This window comes from Columba livia, chromosome 1 (assembly GCF_036013475.1).
Source record: "Columba livia isolate bColLiv1 breed racing homer chromosome 1, bColLiv1.pat.W.v2, whole genome shotgun sequence".
Taxonomy (NCBI): domain Eukaryota; kingdom Metazoa; phylum Chordata; class Aves; order Columbiformes; family Columbidae; genus Columba; species Columba livia.
This window is the reverse complement of record NC_088602.1, coordinates 158240825-158261899: the sequence shown is the minus strand read 5'-3', so window position 1 is coordinate 158261899 and position 21075 is coordinate 158240825. Positions and strand designations below refer to the sequence as shown.

At 36.1% G+C, this 21075-nt stretch overlaps 1 protein-coding gene across 1 annotated transcript in view; it reads right to left on the bottom strand.

Annotated features, from left to right (window-relative positions):
- ZDHHC17 (zinc finger DHHC-type palmitoyltransferase 17) overlaps positions 1-21075 on the bottom strand; it is a 74076-nt gene that overhangs the window by 20172 nt on the left and 32829 nt on the right. Inside the window, exons 4-10 of the mRNA XM_065041019.1 lie at positions 20236-20313; positions 18671-18815; positions 14380-14444; positions 12888-13050; positions 8193-8318; positions 6731-6873; positions 4257-4357 (exon numbers count right to left, since the gene is read on the bottom strand). Coding sequence (XP_064897091.1) covers positions 4257-4357; positions 6731-6873; positions 8193-8318; positions 12888-13050; positions 14380-14444; positions 18671-18815; positions 20236-20313 — 821 coding nt within the window. The remainder of the gene's footprint in view (positions 1-4256; positions 4358-6730; positions 6874-8192; positions 8319-12887; positions 13051-14379; positions 14445-18670; positions 18816-20235; positions 20314-21075) is intronic.

Below are 21075 nucleotides of genomic sequence, written 5' to 3'. Positions count from 1 at the left end.
GATAAATGAATTTTTCATCCTGAACTGCAGCCTATTTAGAACAGCTCAGACACATGCAAATTGCTGCTATCACAGCTACACAATCATACAAGAATCTGAAACCAAGCCAAAGTGCACATGATATACAAAGATGCTCCTTTCCACTAACTACAGATCCAGTAATTAAGTCCTTTTCTCCTAGAGAGAAAAATCTGCATCCAGTGTAAGCTGTCAAAGATCAATACATACTAAGGAACCTACCAGTTCACCACAGCTGCACATCTGGATCCAGGAGTCCAGGTAGATAAGAGCAGATAACTACAGAAGCAGCCTCATTTGACTAGGTATTTATTAGACAAAAGCCATTTTCCACCCATTGAACCTCTGCAAAAGCTCTCTACCTCCATTTTCAATCTATCAAAGAAAATTCCTTAACTTGCAAAAAATAATAATTCACTGCCACCTCCTCCACCTCTTATATTTGGTTTTGCTTTTCTTTTTTAGTTTAGAAAAAGTTTATGAATCTAGTTTTTGTAATATGAATGTGTTTTGTTTTTTTTGTTTGTTTTTAACTGCTTAATTGTACCAATTGGCTTGTTACAATTTTTGAAACACTACGTTATTGTAACACCTGTGTGACAGCATGAAAATCATCATGAATTCTCTTACACCCAATTTTTACAATGATCCCGAATTGAAAAAGTGTGTAGTGTTTGTTTTCCTTCATCTAAAAGCCATCAATACATGAAGTATATTTGAAATAAGATAATCAAGTATTAGTCAATAACAAATTATTTAAAAATATAAGCTGGTTTGCACCATCTCATTACATCAGTACTGCAAGTAGTATGCGGTATCAAAAAAGTTTAATTAATGAAAGCTGCACACTCCCATTTGCACCAAATGGAAATGGTAGAACAACAAAAAAAAACCAACCCTACTGTGAATATTTTGAGTTACAGCAAACCCTGACATCTTACAAAAACAGAGCAGTATAAGAACCATCTGACACAACAGGCACTATTTGTTCAGCTGGAACTGAAAAGACTGTGTGAACAACTGAGATATGAACTCGGTACTTGTGCCCTGGACTTTTACAGGACACAAGAGAGAATTCTACCTATAAAGGCTAATGAAAGATAATGAAATGTGAAATTCTAGTCTCATGTTATTAAAAGTGTAATTTCAAATCTTTTTGTTTACTTGAAAAATAAAACTAAATTAAGATATGGTGATTTAGTGTGCAGGATTTTTGAGGGTTCCCCCCCCATTCTGCAAACCGCAGAAGATTAGAATACACTAACAGGGCAACACATAACTGTCCTTTCTTATGGGTAAAATACAGATAAAGGGGAAGCAATAATACAGCAGCACAACAGTGGCAGGGAAGGTTTAGACCATAGACTCATATACCTATAAATTCACAGATCATAACTTCCTCATTCCCAGCAAGAATAGGATTTCTATTTTAACAAATATACCAGAGTCAGAAGCTGCTGAGAAAAATCAAACAGAATGGAAACATTTACGAAAAGTCAGTACACTAGAACTATCTAAACTGTTTGAATTTACTCTCAAGCTTGGTCTTTTAGAAGACATATCATTAGCCTTAGAATTTATACTTAGTTTTCATATGATCACCCTGAAATTCAAGAAACCACACTGCTAATCTTTGGTTTTGTTTGTTCTTTATGACACATTGTTTCAACTGCCCTTTTCTGTCTCATTAGGATTAATCTCGGAAGACCAGATGTTCTTCCAGACACCTTCAGAATATCTGCAAGAAAATTCTTACCAAACACCTGAATACTAAAGTAACACTTGCAGCAATTAAGACTTTTGTATTACTTACAATACAAAGTTTCAATAATGCAATTAGTGATAGCTATTTAAGCTTAGAAACTTTTTTTCCGGAGCAGAAGATGGTCAGAATTCGTAAAAACTACCAGGCCAAGTTTCACCACTTGAATATTACAGAGTATAAAGTAGTACTCTGGTCTATCACAAGTAATCATATAAAGCTGTAAAAATAAAAGAACCCTTTCTCCAACCACAATGCTGTGCCTCATGCTATAAAAATAGAGCAGGCATGCGATTCCTTTTTTTTTTTTTTCCCCCAATAAAGCTACAGGGCAATTTTCCAGAAGAAGAATGAATTTAGAATCTTATTACAAAGACTTCCAATTAAAAATCATCAATTAAAGGAAGATGGCCTCAAGCAGTAAGTCTCTGAAACTGCTTGTCACAGAGAATTGTGTCAGCTCTAATGAAAGCAATTAGTAACCAAAGTTTTTAGACTACTACTTCTGTGTACAAAAAGGCTGTTGAAAAGGTTTTGAGGTACCTACCTTAAAATACAGAAGCAGTACATTATTTTATTGACATTCTGAAGTTAGGCTTTATTAGGGTAAATAACTGTCTATGGTTACTACTTCCAGTGGACAATGAACATTATTCTGTAAACCAAGAAAAAGCCCCAAAAAACAAAAGAAACTAACTTCAAGTTACATTAAGCAGAACGGCTACCAGACATAAAAATCTAAGCAACACGGTACAAATATGAAGAAAAATACAAGCTTCAGGATTAAAATCTAACAATTCGGCAGCCTTAAGGGACAGCTTTCTACATCAAAATAGAGATCGTCATCAATTGTGTTGGCTGGGCAGACATTTTAATATGGTCAAGGACTCTGATTTAAAGCTGTGCACATTCCTAGATGTGTCTCAAGCTGATGTTACATTAGCATGAAAAAGCATTCCACAGTAGCTCAACATTCACAACCCAAAACATGGGGCAGCATTAGCAAATGTGATTTTCTAAAGAAAACCTCCAAGGTACAGAGAGATGAGATTCAAAAGGGATATCACGCAGTTATAACCGCCACAGAAATTTGTATTTTACTATTTGCCAAAAGTTCGCTTTTCTTAATGAAAAGAACAGAAAAGCAATTTTAGTCTAGTGGTAGGACATGTTTATGCAGCTCCACTCCCTTGCATAAAAGCTGGAAAATACACTTCCGTTTTAAACTACTGCTTTCTAAAATGCTTTTCATATTCATTTTGTACGCGCTTTCCTCATTCTGCAGTTACTAGTAAATTTAATTGAGTAAAAAGACAGGAAATCAGGTCAGAGATGGGTAGCAGGACCAGCATTTCTAAGTAACTCTTTCAAGACATATTCATGCTAACATTGATATTATTTTATTTTTTTTTTACTTAACAGCTGCTAGATTTTTAAGTTTGTTTTGTTTGTTTTAGTTTGAAATAGCAGTCATCTCCAGCCACGTGGGACTGGTATTACTCACAGCAGCACCTTTGCAAAGACTGTCAGCATGGAAGACAAAGGCAGCATGGAAGCAGGGTCTCATCTCTGTTCTCAACCCAAAAACATCAGGCTCTTTTAGCTAAGGTCGGAGAACAGCTTAATAAGATGAAAAAAGGGTTGCATTGCTACTTTCCTAGTTCATGGTAATTCCTTTGAGGATGAAAAGAAAAACGGGTTTTAGAAAAGTCAAACCAACATCCATCATAAATATTAAGTTCATTTCAACTATCTACAACTGGAAGAACTGTATCAAACATATAATAAAACATTAATTTTCTATTTCATTTTCTTGGGTATTGTATTACAACACCCAAGAAAGTTGCCTAAAAAATTTAATCTATTTCCTTAAGGTGGATAACTGACATTCTTCAGTGAACTCTGAATAAATTTGTACCCCTGTGAGTACGAAAAGTTCATATCTAGGTAGACAGTCAAAAACCATAAAAAGATGGGCATATGCAGAATGTCTATCATTAGTGTTGTTAATACACACATCCTCAAAAACTGAAAATACAGTGAATATATTTACAGTTTGTATGAAATGAAATGCAATTAAAATTTTTCAAAGAACTAACTATAAAGCTGGAACCATGAAATTACTCACTGCTTTTCAGAAAAGCAGTGTCTAAAATGTCAATTACACTTTGTCACCTCAAAGTCACAGCATATTTTATAGAGTTGCTTAAGAAATTGGTAAAGCACAGGAAGTTTCACAGACTACTATAAGCCAGTTTTGAGGAAAATCTTTCATTCACTGAAGCAAAGCAATAATGTGCACTTTTTTAAAGCAAGAAAGTAACTGCCATAAAACCAAAACAATATTTAATGGAAATAGGCATTTAAAAATTGTAATTACTTTATTCACTTTCATATGCAGGATAACTCTGGGTATTACCCCATACTACTAAGATAAAAAAAAATATTACTTATTGTTTTACACAGAAAAGGATATCATTCCAAAACCAGAAGAACCACGTCACATACATCCAGAATTTCGTTGCCAGGTATATTCCAAGAGGCAGAGCACTGTGCATGGAGTGATCAAAGAATGACCTGTAAAGTAGAAGCAATGTCACACGGTAAGTTTCGACTTATAAAATGGAAATCCTGAACTAATGTTTCTGAAAAACACTTCCCGTTAAAATATATATTATATGGTATAACGCAAAATACACCATGAAAACCATTTTCCTCACATTTACCTTCAAAGTTCACGAGAAATTCCCATTTTTCAACCTGTCCAGGTGAAGGGTCATGACTGATATGTATTTAATTAAAATTTATAGATCCACCTTTGAAGTGAATGTCAAGAACTGGACAAGAAAGGCAGAATGAGTACATACTCATGCTATGACTACACTGTGAAAGTAGTTCGAACTCTGTGAGATTCCTAGCCTACAGCATGGATAATGGTTGCAAACTACATTTACTTAATGAGATTTCAGTACTAAAGATATTTTAGAAACTCACACAATGAAAATAATATGTTAAAATTACTTAAGTAAGAAAAAAGCTTAAGAGAGACTTTGGTGTTACCATTCTACATACTTGAAATATTTCAGATTCTTGAATCTATTGCTTCAAGAAGTTACCAATAGACAGTCGGGGAAAAAGCAGATTAATTTATTTCCTGTATTACTAGATTTGCCAAGTTCTAAGACAGAATGCTTGTACTTCAATTTTTTAAAAAATAAGCTAATCAGAATTATTTTTACCTTCTTATATTCTTGCATTTTAAAGTATATTCTGAATAAAATTGAATTTAGTTGAGACAAACTAGGTGAGTGACTAAGTAACTCCATTTTCAAGAAAAAAATTGCTAAACATATCAAAAGTCCCACTCTTAACTGATAAATTCCTTGAAACAGAATTTCTTCCATCATCTGCCTAAACATCCTTTCATTGATGCATTTGGCTTTTCGTTTTGGTGGTGCCTTCAAGGGCTGTAACAAACAAATGTGAGCACCGAATAGTTTCTATTTCACTCCTTTACTCCCTTTCAGTAACTGTTTCTTCTCTAACAGAAGTTTCTTAGGTCTTTTAAGAAAATCAAGGAAGATGAGCTAAGAGTGTAAGTACTAACTGAATATACATTTGGATACACAATAGTTACCTTTTTTTTGTGCGTGTGAAAAGAGCAGGGAGGAAAACCCAGCTAAGCAGATTAGCTAAAATTCAATAGGGAAAGGAAATACTACTAGAATAACAGAAAAAGTTTTATTCAAAACAGGGCTTTGTGAAAAACGCTTCAAAAACTATTTATACCAAACAGTAAGCAAAGGATAGGAGAAAGTAATACTATTAATCCTGAATACATGTCAGGCAGGTCAAAAACATAAAACTCAATGAAACGTAGGTCTTCAGAAACCTGAAGAAATCTTGTCTGTGCCTCCTGCAGGATACATGGTTGAGGATTTGCATTGCCAAATAAATTACTTGTGGGAGGAGGTCAGCAAATGGCACAGTCTCAGAGATGACAAAAAGACTGAACAAATCATCTCCAAGATCCTGCAGAGACAAAGGCTTGGTGACCTCCCACCCCCCTCCAAGTGCACCAAGTTCACTAATATTCTATTAAATTGGTTTAAGGAACAGATATATTTTATTTTCCTCTTTAAACAGAAAGGAAGGAAAAGCAAGTGGTTCTAATAAACATAATATTTGATGCCAGAAAAGCAGAAAACTCTTAAGTATGAAGATATAAGTTCTTCTATACATGCTACACATGGAAATGAAAAGTAAAGGATAAATGAAGCAGTCTACAGATACTGAAAATCTATTGGAGCGTGCCTCTGTGTGTGTGTGTGTATGCATGTGCATTTACAGATAATTAAAATAATCAAACACAACTAAAACTCTTTATGATGAGGTAACAAATTAAAAACATTATCAGAAAGCAGCCTTTTTCTTTAGTTATCCTTTTCCACAACAACAGAAGCTATAAAACCTGACTCTGACTTCATTTCTCTATATAAATCTCTTCAGATGCCTTTGGGTATTTAAATTCTAAATGATTGGGTTTAAAAAGCAAGCTTGCACATTTATTTTTTTCTGTTCCTTTCTAGTAATTTTTCCCTTGACTGCTTTATTCAAAATTCATTCTGATAACTTTGTACACAGACATTCAGCACCCTCCTCTGGAGAATGACTGAATTTCTGTTCTGCTGTTAGCTTCTCTCAGCTCAGTGGTATTCACTCAAGGTAATTCCACGGCTATTTGCAAGAAAACAGAGCATTACAAGAGAAAAAGTTGCACAAGGTATTTCCCAGAAATATAATTTTAGAAATTCCAACAAGAAAATAAATGCTGCATGTTGAAAAACAACACACAAAAAAAGAAATTTAAGATTATTTATCCAATAAAGATCCCAGCGAAACACCTCTTGTGTGCACACGAAACAGACAGAATCCTGGTAAAAAACTTACTTTGAAAGAAACTGCACCATAGCCCAAACGCCACCATACATCAGCCCTTTAATGAGCCAAGAATCAATGTCTAGGTCTGCTATAAACCCAACCAGCCAAATTACTAGGAAAGGAGTTCCCAGCATCACCTTCTGACGGAATTCCTGTATAGAAACAAATATCAGTAAGTAATATTCTCGAATAAATAGGACAGTCACAAAAGCTTAAATAAATTTTCAGGAAGACTGACAGAGGAGGAGGAATCTTCATAAATTTTTGTCATTTCCTATATTTACGTACCTCCAATGTATGGGCAAGAAACAAAAACCTTAAAACTTCATAGCAAATCAACTGATTCCTTTATTTTAGAAGAACTGTCTTCTAAAGACTTTACTCTTAATCCAGAATAAAGGTAACAGCCTATCTTTTTTAAGAACCTGCCAAAGTGTATAAACTACTACACAGCACATGGCAATCTCGGTGAAGTTTAAAGACTGAAGTTATGTAACGAATAGATAAATTCATACTGAAGCATCTATGAAGAAAGACAGGACCTTTTTTGTTTTCTACTATGTGGGTACAATTCTTGATGAAGGCATTGAACTCTTATCAGATATTCAAAGCACATTCACAATGCACATGTACACATAATGTAATGCACAAATCACTGAAAGTCAATAATCACTGCACTACTATATTACCACACGGTTAAAAGCACAGGCTGTGGCCAGTGCTTTAACCATCAACATGCAATGTATCTTTAAATCAAGAACTTTTAACAAATCAGTGACAGCAATACTTAATATCCAGCACAACAGTCAGCCTAGTAAGAAAATATCAACTCTATATAAGTTATCAAACCACAGGCAGGTAGATAGTTTTTCAAGCTAGAGCAATGTCACCCTTCATACCCTCATTTCTTGCCTCCTCCTATCTAAAGTATTAAATAACAACATGAGAAGAAAAAGGCCTCCACATCACAAATTCATATATTACGTTATACTGCCGAGATTACTGCTGCTTTTGTTCAACACAAAACACTAAGGATCAGAGAGGAGTTCAGAGTTCAGAATATCTAAAATGCTTCTTTCTTTAGATACTTGTGTCAAGGTTTAAGGCAAGGCGGCAATAAACCGTGGCAGACGCTCCCTGTTAGTCCCTTGAAAGTCAGCTTTGTGAAAGTCATTGCTATCCTCAACAATACCAGGCCATTTAGTACTTTCCTAATGTTTATTTAGTACAAAAACTAAAGGTAACTGTGTGGAAGTTTAGAGTTTTCTTTCCTCTTGCTTTGAATAAAGAGTTGTTTGTTTTTTTTCTTTTTGTCTTTTGCAATTACTTTTGCCTTAACAAAACGATGGTTCCCAAAACTGAAATGTGGGGAAACCACAGTACTGAACTGCTTACCTTAAACAAACACACACACCCCCAAACCAACAGCAGCAGTAATGTTGATTTATGTAAGTGTGATGCTACTTCTTACCTTATCAGCTTTTAGTTTTCTCAAAAAGGATGGGCTGTCATATCCCTTTGCCTGTCTTGCTTCCTGTAGGTGATTGATCATCCAAACGTTTTTCCTCTGTTTTGCTAAATCAAGTGGCGATTCTCCCTGACAGAAGTATAAAAGTGGGAAACATCCGATTTAAAAATAAAATGCATTCAGAGCACTTTTGCAACAGAAGATTGGCAGGTAAAAATGATACATTTTAAATTAGTTCAAGCTACATTCTGGCACACTTTTGGCTCTGCAGCTTACTTGACACCAAACATCAATCATTCCTTCTGGTCTTTTTCACTCTCATAACTATACATGCGTGGACAAGTAGATTAAATGTGTGATCCTGACAATATGTATGTCCTGACAATATGTATGTCCTGACATAGCAATAATTCTTGCCTTTGGCATAACACATCTGTGTTTCACTGTTCTACACACAGTCTACTAGTCCGTAAACGAAGGGCTGTGCTTCCCCCTCAGCTATTGACAGGCAGCAGAAATCAAGCAAAGAATAAGAACTCGTGACCCACTGGATCATGGAAACTCTCCCAGTTTAAAGTCTGACTTCTCAGTTAACTCTCTGCCTTTTCAGCAGAGTGAAGTTACTAAAATATTTCTATGACGATTTTTTTCCACAAGCTTAGTATTCTTATATTCATCTGTTACTGAAGTCCTAGGAAGAAAACAGGAAAGGATAAACTGATATCTCATGTCCAACTTACTCCAAAACTCTGAACTTTCACGCTTAGCTTATGCTTCGCATACTTTGGGGTGCTAAGCATGGTCCATGTTTTCTCTTTCCCTGCTTTCAGAGAGGACTGACAGACAAAGCAAAATAGAGACAGAGAGAGATACAGGGGCCAAAGGTGCCTATCAAACTGATTTGATTTTATTGCTTTTTAAACATTTAGGAAGAGAGCTAAATGAAAGTTACTGACTGAATCTAAAATTATAGAGGAGGCAAGAGACAACCAATTGCAGGTACCTCCAGCTCCAGTTTTGCATATGACTCCTCCTCTCTTCTACTGGAGTTAACTCCCCTCCTAAACAAACCATTCATGGAGGCTTGAAAAATGGCTGAATCCTCCATCGCACGGCCCCCTCCTAAAAAAAAAGTGAGACAGGTACCAGAAACTGAAATTACCCAGAAAGGGCAATAATTACTATAGACAGAAGGGATTTCAAAGATTAAAGTACAGTCAGCTACCTATATCCCATAGAAAAACAACGGGAACTGAGTACTTAACTGCCAGTTTTGCCTTTAAAACCTTTCTTGGTATCTCTAAAAGGAGGGTAAACAGCACAGACTATAGATTATCAGGTGAAGCTTTTTGCTGTTTAACAGGACCTTGCACTTCTTCTGTGGGAGAAGTTTAACTAGCAAAATCAGTTAAAAAACAATAACCTTTTGACTTAACTTGGCTAACAAAGTTATTTAGAGCCAGATGTTTAAGAAACAAATTAACTCCATCCTCAACAGAAATGCCTGAAATCAAACTATGGTGCCTGCTTCATCATAAATTTAATAGCACCTTGAACTGCTAGTAGCTGGAAAACTCCAGAGATGCTGTTGTTTTAATATCCCCTTATATATCCAGTCTGTAAAGATTACCTGTGGACAAGCAATCCCCTCTGGGAGTTGATCTCCCAAGTAAATCCTGAAGTTGTCTTGGGGTCCAGCTGAGCATCCCTTCCACTAGAGGGCCATGAGACACCTAGGAACTGCCTAGATAAAAAGATTGAGGGAGCTTTAAAGAAGTCTTTGACTATGCTTCTCATCATCTGGCCATTTTAATATTTTCCTTGTATTCACAGGGGTGGTGGATGGCTGACTTGGTTAGACAGAAAAACAAAAGAAACCAAAACAAAACAGAGTACTTAATCTAGTTACACACTTGTTTGTCAGCAAGCAAACAAAAATAGCATATATCTGAATCACCTGAAGTGTCATTACGATAAGCAACTTTCCATGTAGACTTCCACAGACAAGCCTACAGATACACTGCAAAATCAAGAAACTACATCTAAAGTCCATTCAATGATTTATTAACAGATTTGGGTGGTTTTTTTAATATATCTTCCTTAAATCACAAAAGCTCTTTCTAGTCTCCATCACTCTCTAGTGAAAAAGGAGCTTCTGCTTATATTTAAACAAAATATACAGGTTTCCCCCCCTAGTGCCCAGCAATAAGCTGACTCCCTGTGAAATTCTGTCCTCATATGCCCAATCTGTCTACAAGTGTGGCAAGATAATTTCCTTAACAAAAAATCAATCAAATAAAAAACAAAACAAACCAAAAAAACAACACACTTTACTTCAACTGCGGAAAAGCAGCTTCCAACTCCAAGTTGTAATCCAGTTCTCAAAAAGGAAGAAGAAAGTATCTTACTACCAAAAGAAAAGTATTGTTCTCTTGTATAGCATAACGTAAAGAAGATAAATAACACAAACAGGACAAACCCGCTGCTTGTTACAAGTTTTATTCTGGAATAAGAGTGCTACTGTTCATATACTCCTCAAACTGTCAGGCAAAGTAAAAAGAGCACCTTATTGGTTCCAGTTTGTCCCACACCTCAGTGGCCAGCAGCATGTGCCTCTAACACAGTCAAAGCTCGCACCTTATATTTCGGCCACATCAGAATTTAAAAAAGATGAAGGGATTTCAGCCAGTGTATTTCTTTAACCTGACCTGTCTTACCATCATTCTTGGTCAATTCCACGAGCTACCTGAGAAAAGGACTTTCCTAGATAGTGCTGCAGAAATCTCCAAGTGACTGCATCAGAAAGGAGGCTTTCACGATTCCTTTTATTTCTGGGGGAACATAAGCCAGACACTTCACAACCGGTTTTTGGTTCAAAGAAAACTTTTTTTCTGAGCAGTCAAAGGAGAAGCACTAAACTGAGTTTCTATATACCTACAAAAAAACAAACCAAATTCTTATGTTTCCTATATGTTTACTATCACCCAAATCAGCATGTTACAAAGTCACTGGCAGGATGACAGAACTGCCACTGTTAGAATGATTTCTGATCCTTTGAAGATCCTAGACACGTGGGAAGGCATGCAAGAAACCCAGACTCCACTGTAGAAGGCAGGCATGTTAATGAAACCAGGCACATGTCTTCTGGCATGACTGGAAAGATAATCATGATCCAGCAGGTCCAAAAACCTTTTTTTCTACTGACTGCTGCTGTCTGTCAATGAAGAAGGAGAGACTATGAACTGCTTCAGGCTAGCAGATACTTTTTAATTTGGCCAAACATAGGAATTTTTATTACAGATTTCATAAGAGTCCAGAAACGTAGGTAAGGCAATGACTTTAAAACTCTCATCACACTAGTCAGACTGCCAAGGGAAGCAAGGTACGACACTGAATTTTTTTCCACAAAAATGCCTTAATTTTACCATTAGGTGTCATAGAAAAAAAGCTTTTCAACAGTTTACAAGAAATGAGACTAGAAGCATAATTCATCCACACGACTGACCTTACAGACCAGGAATAATTGTTATAAAATCACATCAGTACATGTAAAAAACTAGTTGATTTGTTTTAAACACGTGAAAAGCCATGTGATTTTTCTAATGAGTTTTCAGTCATGATCATCAGTATTTCTGATATTCTAAAGTGGATCTAGGACCTAGAAAAGCTACTAGTAAAATTTGACTGCACCCTTAAAAAGACTGTTCCATGCTGTTCAAGTAAACAGATGTGAATATATATAGATATATTTTTAGCATATTTCTATCACTTGTGGCCAAGCAAAATAGGCCCTGGCCGTCTTAATCATCAGGGAAAATGGTGACAGGTCAAATAAATTTTATCAAGTATTTAGTATTTTATAAATGTAGATTTACAGCTCTATTTTCCAGTGCAATTGCTCCATATGTAATGCTAAGTGGAAAACAGAAATATTTGAAGAGAAATTGAGAATTCTTTTTTCTAAAAGTAAATTCTTCTCTGACAGCACAGAAGAAACACCTTGGGTGATGAAGTGCTTCTAATTTAATACACAGATTAGTCTGGAGGCAATGGACAAAACCATGTTCAATAGGCGCACCGTCCACTGCTGGAGAAGTTCTTATAGACTTCAAGTCTCTGGCATAAATTCAAACAGCTGCTTGGCTGGTCTAATGTATGCTGGGGATGGGCTCTGATAGTGCGGAATTTAGCTGCATCATTAAGAGGTTCTGGTAGAATAATCAGGCAACTTAAAGTTCTGATGCAAAAAAAAGAGCCCATTTTAATATTTTACTCATATTGGTGTTTTTAAGCCTCCAACTTCCTTACTGCCACTGGGAGATACAATAGATGTCTCACATCTCACTTCTCACTCCAACAAATAGACAGTCACCCCAGAACTTCACTAGAAGACATTTGGTCAGATTTTCAATTTTGCATCCAAATGCATGGGTCTTCACACATGCGGTATAATTGCACATCCCACTGACATATATTTGCACATAACCGTTGGTAAATTATTTATATCAGTATTTTGAAGGTGCAGATTTAGTGGTTATGCAACACTGTTCGGAAAACTTATTCCCAAATCAAACATTAGTGGCACAGCTTTTGCTCCATCTCCATGTCCCACCATACCCACAATAATAAACTATTCTCGAGAGGCAATGCTACTTCTGCCTCAAACCACCCACAATAAATAAAAGACTGAGTGTTTACCTTTATATTTTGAGCATCAACATTAGCTCCAGCTTCTAACAGAAGACTAATGACTGTCGTATTTCCTGCTAGCACAGCCCAGTGCAACGCTGTGTTTTTGTGATATTTGTCTCCAAGATTAACAGAAACATTAAATGTAAGTAGTAATCGGGTTGGATCCACACTAGAAAAGAAAATTCTCATTAGATTTACAGAAGACGAACTCAAATACATACCAACTTATTGTTAATGTGTTCAATTTCTATAGAGGACATTGATCAGGTACACTATGTAATAGCAAAGTGACTTTTGCTGACAATTATGAGTGGCTCAAAGTCCCTTCCCACCAGAGAGCAACCACAATTCTGTTGACTTTAAAGGAGCTGGTAAGACAGCTTGTTCTGAGATGTCATGAAGCACATTTGGTATACAATTCTGTATTTATGTTTACCAAAACCTAACAGTACTAACAAACAGGTTTGTAAAAGCACACACGATTATATACTTGCCAGATAACAACCAAAGTTCAAAACATATTATGTTTCTACTTCATATTCCAAAAGATGAAAACACAATAGGATGATAATGTTGGTGACGGCAGGTATTTATAAAAGTTAGCCTATGTTCCTCTCAACAATCGATGGAGACAGGCTCTTCTGAGCAGGAATCTAATTCAGACAAATTTGCTCTTGGGAGAAGTGTCATTTTACACCAGCTTTTTCAAATCAACTCCACAGGAAGATTTACTTTGCAAACTTGTATTAGTAAGTACTTGTGCATAATGTCCTCTCTCTTGAATAGGTCATTGTACTGGTTTTGGCTGGGAAAGAGTTAATTTTCTTCATAGTAGCATGTATGGTGCTATGTTTTGGATCTGTGACCGAAACAGTGCTTATAATACAGAGATACTTTTGTTACTGCTGAGCAGTGCTTACACAGCATCAAGGCCTTTTCTGCTTCTCACCCCACTCCACTAGCAAGTAGGCAGGGGGTGAACAAGAAGTTGGAGGGGACACAGCTGGGACAGCAGAACCAAATGACCACAGGGATATTCCATACTGTATGACTTGTGCTCAGCATATGAAGCTGGGGGAAAGAAGGAGGAAGGGAAGACCTTTGGAATTATGACCTTCCCAAGTAACTCTTACATGTGATGGAGCCATTTCCTGGAAATGGCCAAACATTTGCCTGCCCATGGGAAGCAGTGAATGAATCCATTGTTTTGCTCTGCGTGGGCATGCAGCTTTTGCTTCATCCATTAAACTGTCTTCATCTTAACCCATGAGTTTTCTCACTTTTACCCTTCCCATTCTCCTCCCCATCCCAATGACGGAGAGTGAGTGAGGGGCTGCGTGGGCCTCAGCTGCTGGCTGGGGTTAAGTCACAACAATCACAAATGAAGAAAGATAATTTGGCAACTGTCAAAAAGAATTTCCAAAAAATCAAAACCAGTCACTAGCCTACGCCATTTAGTTAACATCAAGAGAAAGTCAATACTGCAGTGAGATATTACCTATGTGTTCTGTAGGCTGCCCACATTAAAGGTGTCATTCCATTTTGATCCATCATATCTACATCCTAAAAAAAGGAAAAGAGAACAAAAAAAATGTTGGTGAGACAAATAAGCATGTTTAAGTTCCAGTAAATACAAGGTTTGCAATGAGATGCAGTATTTTAAAACTAAGCAACTGAACTGGAGAAATCCTGGTAAGCTTTCAGTACATAATAAAATAGTATTAAAAATGAAAACAGACATTAATACCACTATTGCAAAAATATAACCATTCCAATATATTTTGGAACAGGCGTGCTGTAAAACACCAATCGTTTCTATGTTATTATTAATCTTCAACATCAAAAATATAAATAGATGGTGTAATACTGCACTCAAAAGCAGGAAAAACACACCTAGAACCTTCTTTTCCACTCCATTAGCCTGTCAAACACCCAGAACCCTGGGATCCCTACTTGTAGTGCTGCTAGCCTGACTCAGGCAGATGTTTTTCAGGAAATCCAACTCAGTTCTTGCAAATAATAGCTGTTAAAACATCTCTAGCCTGCAAATACCTTTACATATCTGAGTTTTTACTCTGAATAATAATAAGCACCCCCCCCCCCCCCAAAAAAAAAAAAAAAAAAAAAAGACCAAAACCAAACAAAAATACACGATTGATGGAAAGAGAGAACCATTACTTTATTGTGGTTTGTTCAGAAAAGAGTTACGTGCATTGACACCAGGATCCAAGTATGTTTGCCCTCAGTTCTTGTAAAGACTACATCCTCCTCAGCCTGTTTGCACTCCTTTTAACCTCCTCTTGTTGAGATCATGAAGGACATTAGAACTGAAGCCTAAACTGAAGGTCATTCATCTTTGAGAAGCATGACTTTGATTCACAGATCACACTGGGTGAACAACATATTTTGAAGATTCTACAACATGAGCAATCACACTTTCATCCTTGGATTCCACATAGAAAAGCAATTCTTCATGACCAACAGCAGGGGCAGGTAAAATGATTGCTTCAGTGATTGCACCTGACAAATCAAAACTGCACTTTGCACACTAGGTGACACTCAGCTAAAGGGAAAAAGAAAAACAAAACAAAAAAACCCACAACACATGAGCTCCAGACTGTTCTCTGCACATAAATTACCTAGGCAGGCTACAGCTATTACGCATATTAAGGTCCAGCATGAGCTGAGGTAGATCCCTTTTCAAAGGAACTGTAACTATAGGAAAAGGATCTCAGATTCCTTAGCATGCTGTTTTATAGATAAAGCAAAGATGGATAGCAGACCCGTGCCCTAAAAAAACTCCCCATCAAAAATTCTTTGTTATTCTGCCAGATCATTACTACAGCCACACAAGTGGGACATTTCAGAAAGGAAGCTCTGTTGCTGCGTTTTACCAAAGGGCTGAAGCAAAAATATGACCCTTTCAGCAGCAGGTACATATTGGAAGACTGTTCTATTCTGATGTATACCAATTTTAACATTAATTTCTTGTTTAACTCTTGGTGACAGGTCAATCTGATAATGCCCATGGAGAGGTGTACCTATGCTGTTAGCACAACAATATGAGCACTGCAAGAACAAAATATTTCAACAGTAAGTGATGCAATGATAAAAAAAAAAAAAAAAAAAATCACACAAATTGCTGCCCTGTGTATGCATTTCAAGTGTGAACTCCTTGAACCACAACTAGCAAATTTTTCACTTCTTTCTGAAAAAGAACAACTTTGCATATGCAAAGATAACCAGACTGAATCCCAGGACACTAATACAACATTTTTTTTTAATAATGATCTTTCCTAAACTTGTACTGTGCTACAGATTCTGTCTGCTACTTGCTACCTGGTTATATTTTTATCGTGTTCTTGTGCCAGGTTTCATTTTGGCCCAGGCAACATATTGACACAAACAACATGAGCAAGTTATGATACAGCCAGGTATTAGTCTCTCAAAATTCAGGAAGAGGCACAACTAAATAAAAACCAACAGCTACCAGCCACTGCTGCCTCTTGGCTGCGTAGCACTAGCTGGCATGAACGTGTGTTCACTTTCAGCCAAGGCCAGAGGGCATCTGACCAAGACATCTTCCCTTACACTTCGCTCCAGAAGCTGGAGGATGTGACTTGAGCCTCAGATGGGAAATGTCACCATTGGCTGCTGCAGCCCAGGAAGAGCGTGAAGCAACAACAGCCAAATTAGGTTCCAGTTCTGTCTCAAAAAGGCACAAGCAGCAATTAGGAGCAACTTCATAATCCACCTGTCAGTTCTCTACAGTTATAAAAACTGGCTCTCCTCTGACCATGCAGGTCCACAAAAGCATCGGCATCAGAACTAACAAATCACAACAGCCTACACTGACCTTTATTTTGACGTTTATTTAGTTGTTGTTTACCACACAGGTACTACAATTAGATTCAGAACAAGGTCAAACCTACTTTTAGAATATAAGAGAACAACTTTGCAGGTAGTATACACAGCAAGCTCACATAGGCAAAAGCAGTTCAAGTTTCCAAAACCAGACCATGGCACCATAAAGGAAAAAAAAAATTGGGGAGGAGGGATTAACACCCTCATATGTACTTAGTAAATAGAATAAAAAGTAGAATCATGCATTTCCCATAACTTCTACAGAAATCATGTAGTTTCTGTAACTGTATGGAGTATAGCTAGAGAACTATGAGTTTAGGGATTATTATTTACAATGCTATTGATATTGCTATATTTTAAACATACTATACATTAAGCATGCAAATCAATCCATAATTTTCAAGTTGAATTTTTTGAAGTGCTTCCAAAAATAACTGCTACAATTAATTCAAACCTACAGCATGGATAGGATACCAAAATCATACTTTAACAACATTTGGGGATTAAATAAGAATTATCCTTTTAAAAGAAGTTATTAATAACAACAGCTGTTTCCAACATAAAAGGTTTTAAATTTTAAAGCAAGTTTTGTGCTTATGTATATATATGTGTGTGTATATATGTATATACATATATTACACATATAAACACACAGCTTCTTTTGGACTGAAGTAGTATATGCTCAGATAAAGAGAGCAAACAAACATTTACAGGGAGATTTCATAATCACAGTAGAACATTTTAAAGGCCATTTATCCTTCATTAATGCTATGCTTTAAAAAAGTTGGCACATGCATAACAGCTGCAAGATTTTTCTAGTAACATAAAACCCACATACAATTATACATAATTTGTGAACAAAATCCAAAACTTGTTCCTGATGAAAAAGCACTTCTCTCCAATCATTATCTCCTACAAAATAGTGATTATATATGATCAGCCCCTTCTTGTGCCTGCCTGCTCTCTATCATACAGTAAATGCTGTTTAACCAAACAGTTCTTAGATATAAACTGAATACTGCATGGAGCAATAGTTTATATTTTTACAGGCACAAATACTTTTCTACAGCAAATTTAATGTTTGTTTTACACAGACCCAACCTACTGATTTCATAGTCATATTCTACTTGACTCATTGGATTGTATCTTACTTGTTGTTTGAAAGAATAAAGAGAATATAGCAGTCTGAACAGCAGTAGCAAGACTGTAAAAATAAGGAGGGCCTTGACTTTTCTATATGTAAATAAAATTTGTGCTTCACGGATCTGTGCGTGAGTAAATCTACAAATTATAATGCAGGGTGAGTAGCAAAAAGGTGAACATGTTTCTGAGCATACAGAATGAAGGATGGAAGGCAATGAGAACACTAATGAATACACAAGCTATATACACACTTTACAGATCTAGCAGTAATATAAGAGGCTAGCAAGGTTTGGAGTTGGTTTGTTTTTTCTTTATTTACACATGCATGCAATTAGTAACAGCAATAAATACAAGTTGTGGACTGAGGTGTAAAAAAAAAAGAGATGACCTATAACAATTCTTTGGCATTAGATTTTTTACCTGTGTATAAACTGATGATTCTGTGAAGAATTCTAAAATATTTGTCATCATTGTCATTGTTAATATTTAAAGATCACATTAATTACAAATAAAGAATGGTAAAAGAGTAACTGCCAGAATATCCATATACTACATTAGACAGGTATGAATTAAAGCCAAAGTACTCAGACCACTGTCAGAAGAAATGAAGTTAGCAGGTGGCACATCAATACTGTAGTCTACAATAAAAGACACTGAATTATTTTTATGTTTAGTCAGGCAAATATTTTGCATTTCCTGAATGATAGGTGTGGGTTACAACTGTTTTCATATTTTAATTTTGAGTAGAATTTATTTAAATATTATATTAAATTAAAATTTACCTGTCCCTTTGCTATCAGGTAAGCAACAATCGAAGTATGTCCAAACTGGGCAGCCAAATGAATACAGCTACATCCTTCTCCATCAATTAGTGACGGATCTGCCCCATATTTCATCAGCTGCACAACCATGGATAAGTGACCCTGTCTAAATGTAACACACAAAAAACAGACAACTGAATAAGTATAAACAGACAACTGAATAACTATATACAGAAAAGCTATTAAAATCTGAATATTTGAATACAACAAATATGTTTAGTCGTTAATTACACTACTGGAGCTTCCGCACTTCGACTCATACCTCAAAAACAACAACTGTCACAATCTAATTCTGCAACTGAGTATGCAAACTCATTCATATGAACAAATTTTATGCAGCCAATGCATGCATTGCATGCATTGACTTAAGTGTGTTGAATAGCAAAATGCCAGTCAACGAAAAATACAAGTTATTAGTTTAGAAGTCTAGTCTACTGCAACTTCTACCAGTCCCCACATGAAACCTGCTATTTTAACAGATGTCAAACTGGCTATATATTCTCACTTTTAGTGGGGCATACAGTTTATCTTTCTAGTATTAAAAATAGTAGTGAAACAAAAATAGGAGTGAAAAAGGGAAAACTGAAGGCCTATACTTCCTTCACACTATATTAAAAGCTTAAACATATTTTTAGCATAATGAGTGTAGGCATATCTTTCTTGTTGATATGGTGCCTAACTGTCAGCCCACAGTTTCTGACATGAGCAAAAAGACTTCTTCAGTTTTTCAGAAGCAGCTCTGGACAATGCTTCACAGAATGACAGATTACAGCTATGAACACTAGGAAATTTAATCAAGCTTTTGTGCTGTTAACATAGAACGTAGAGTGTGATCTGTAACAAAAAGAAACATACAAGCTACAAGCTAACTGAGTCTAACAAGGAAGTCCTCATCTTTAGTACAAAATTGTGTTGATACATTAAATGTTCTAAAAGTTTATTTTCTAAGTCTCCTTATTAATATGGACAGTGTTCCTTTCCCACCTACTTCTAAGCATTTGTCTGAAGAAGCAGCTACAACTCAAAGGCTGTCTTCAGTTTTCCCAGTCATTCATCACTTTCAGACCATGTTCTACACCATAAATCTGACTTCAAGCACATCGTAAAAAAATCCACACACATAGTAGAACACTGCAAGGACAATTTCACACAAAATTATCCCAAGCCCCACCTGCACAAGTGTTACTGGGCTTTGAAAGAATGACAAAAATAAGACCTCCAAAATAAGAATAAGTCAAGGTGACTATAGACTCTACTTTTACTTTACTCTTTTTCCTATCATAGCAACCACCTTCCTTTACATCAGAAAGAGAACACAAAAACAAAACTATATGCTGAAAGCTCCTGTAGCTCAAACATACCACATTCACAGTGTGCCCCGTTATCAACGACTGAATTAATTACCGTACAAAGAATTCTCCCAAAATACAGCAATTTCATACACCAATCAGTAGCAGATCCCAAGCTAAGCAAAAAAAAACCACCACCACCACAGGAAAATACAATTCCAGAAGACTCTTCCCCACCTTGTTGCCCAGTGAAGTGGGGTAGAATTTAAATCTCCTCCAAGCTGATCAACGATAGCACCTTTCGATATATAGTATCTGGAATAACAAAAATAATACGTTACTGCTTGTCTTCGTTAAATGTAAAGGATACACAGTAAACATGTTCTATGTTATGCAAAACCAGCAGTTACAGATCAGAAGACCAGAAACTTTCCTTGCCTTCATATAACCTCCTTTTTTATAGGTCATGCACATGCATTCAATTTTTTGCCTTTTTGATATGCGTTGGGAGAGTAGAGATGCTTTTTACTGAGTTTTAAGCTTGATGCTATTTTCTAATTTCATTCCAAGGTAAAACAGAATAAGTGCTATATACATTAGTACAAGCTGTGCTACCACAGAAGTATTTAACAAAATGGACTCTGCTAAAATATTTAGGGGCTGCTGCATTAAAAAGAATTCTGAATTCATGGTAAAATAATATGCTGCTAGAAAACTACCATATTTAGAGAATTTTTGTTAAAATGGCAAAGTGATTTCAACCTGCAGCACGTATCACCACTGGCATGGCCTTGCTAAAGTAACTGTTCTAAGAGCTTGTGTTTAAGTTATGCATTTTGCCAAGTACTAAGATCTTCACATACTTCACAACTGTTATAAATGAAAGGACAAAAACATGAGGATATTTAAAATATAACTCTAAATGATGGGTTAGAAGATATTTTTCCCTCAAGGATATTTACAAAGTGACGAGCTATCTGTAGGAAGAAAACAAGTTACCCATATTTAATGGCAGCAGTTCATAACTATAGGAATATGTACTGTTTCTGTGAACTGTTTTCCTTGATGTTTTATATG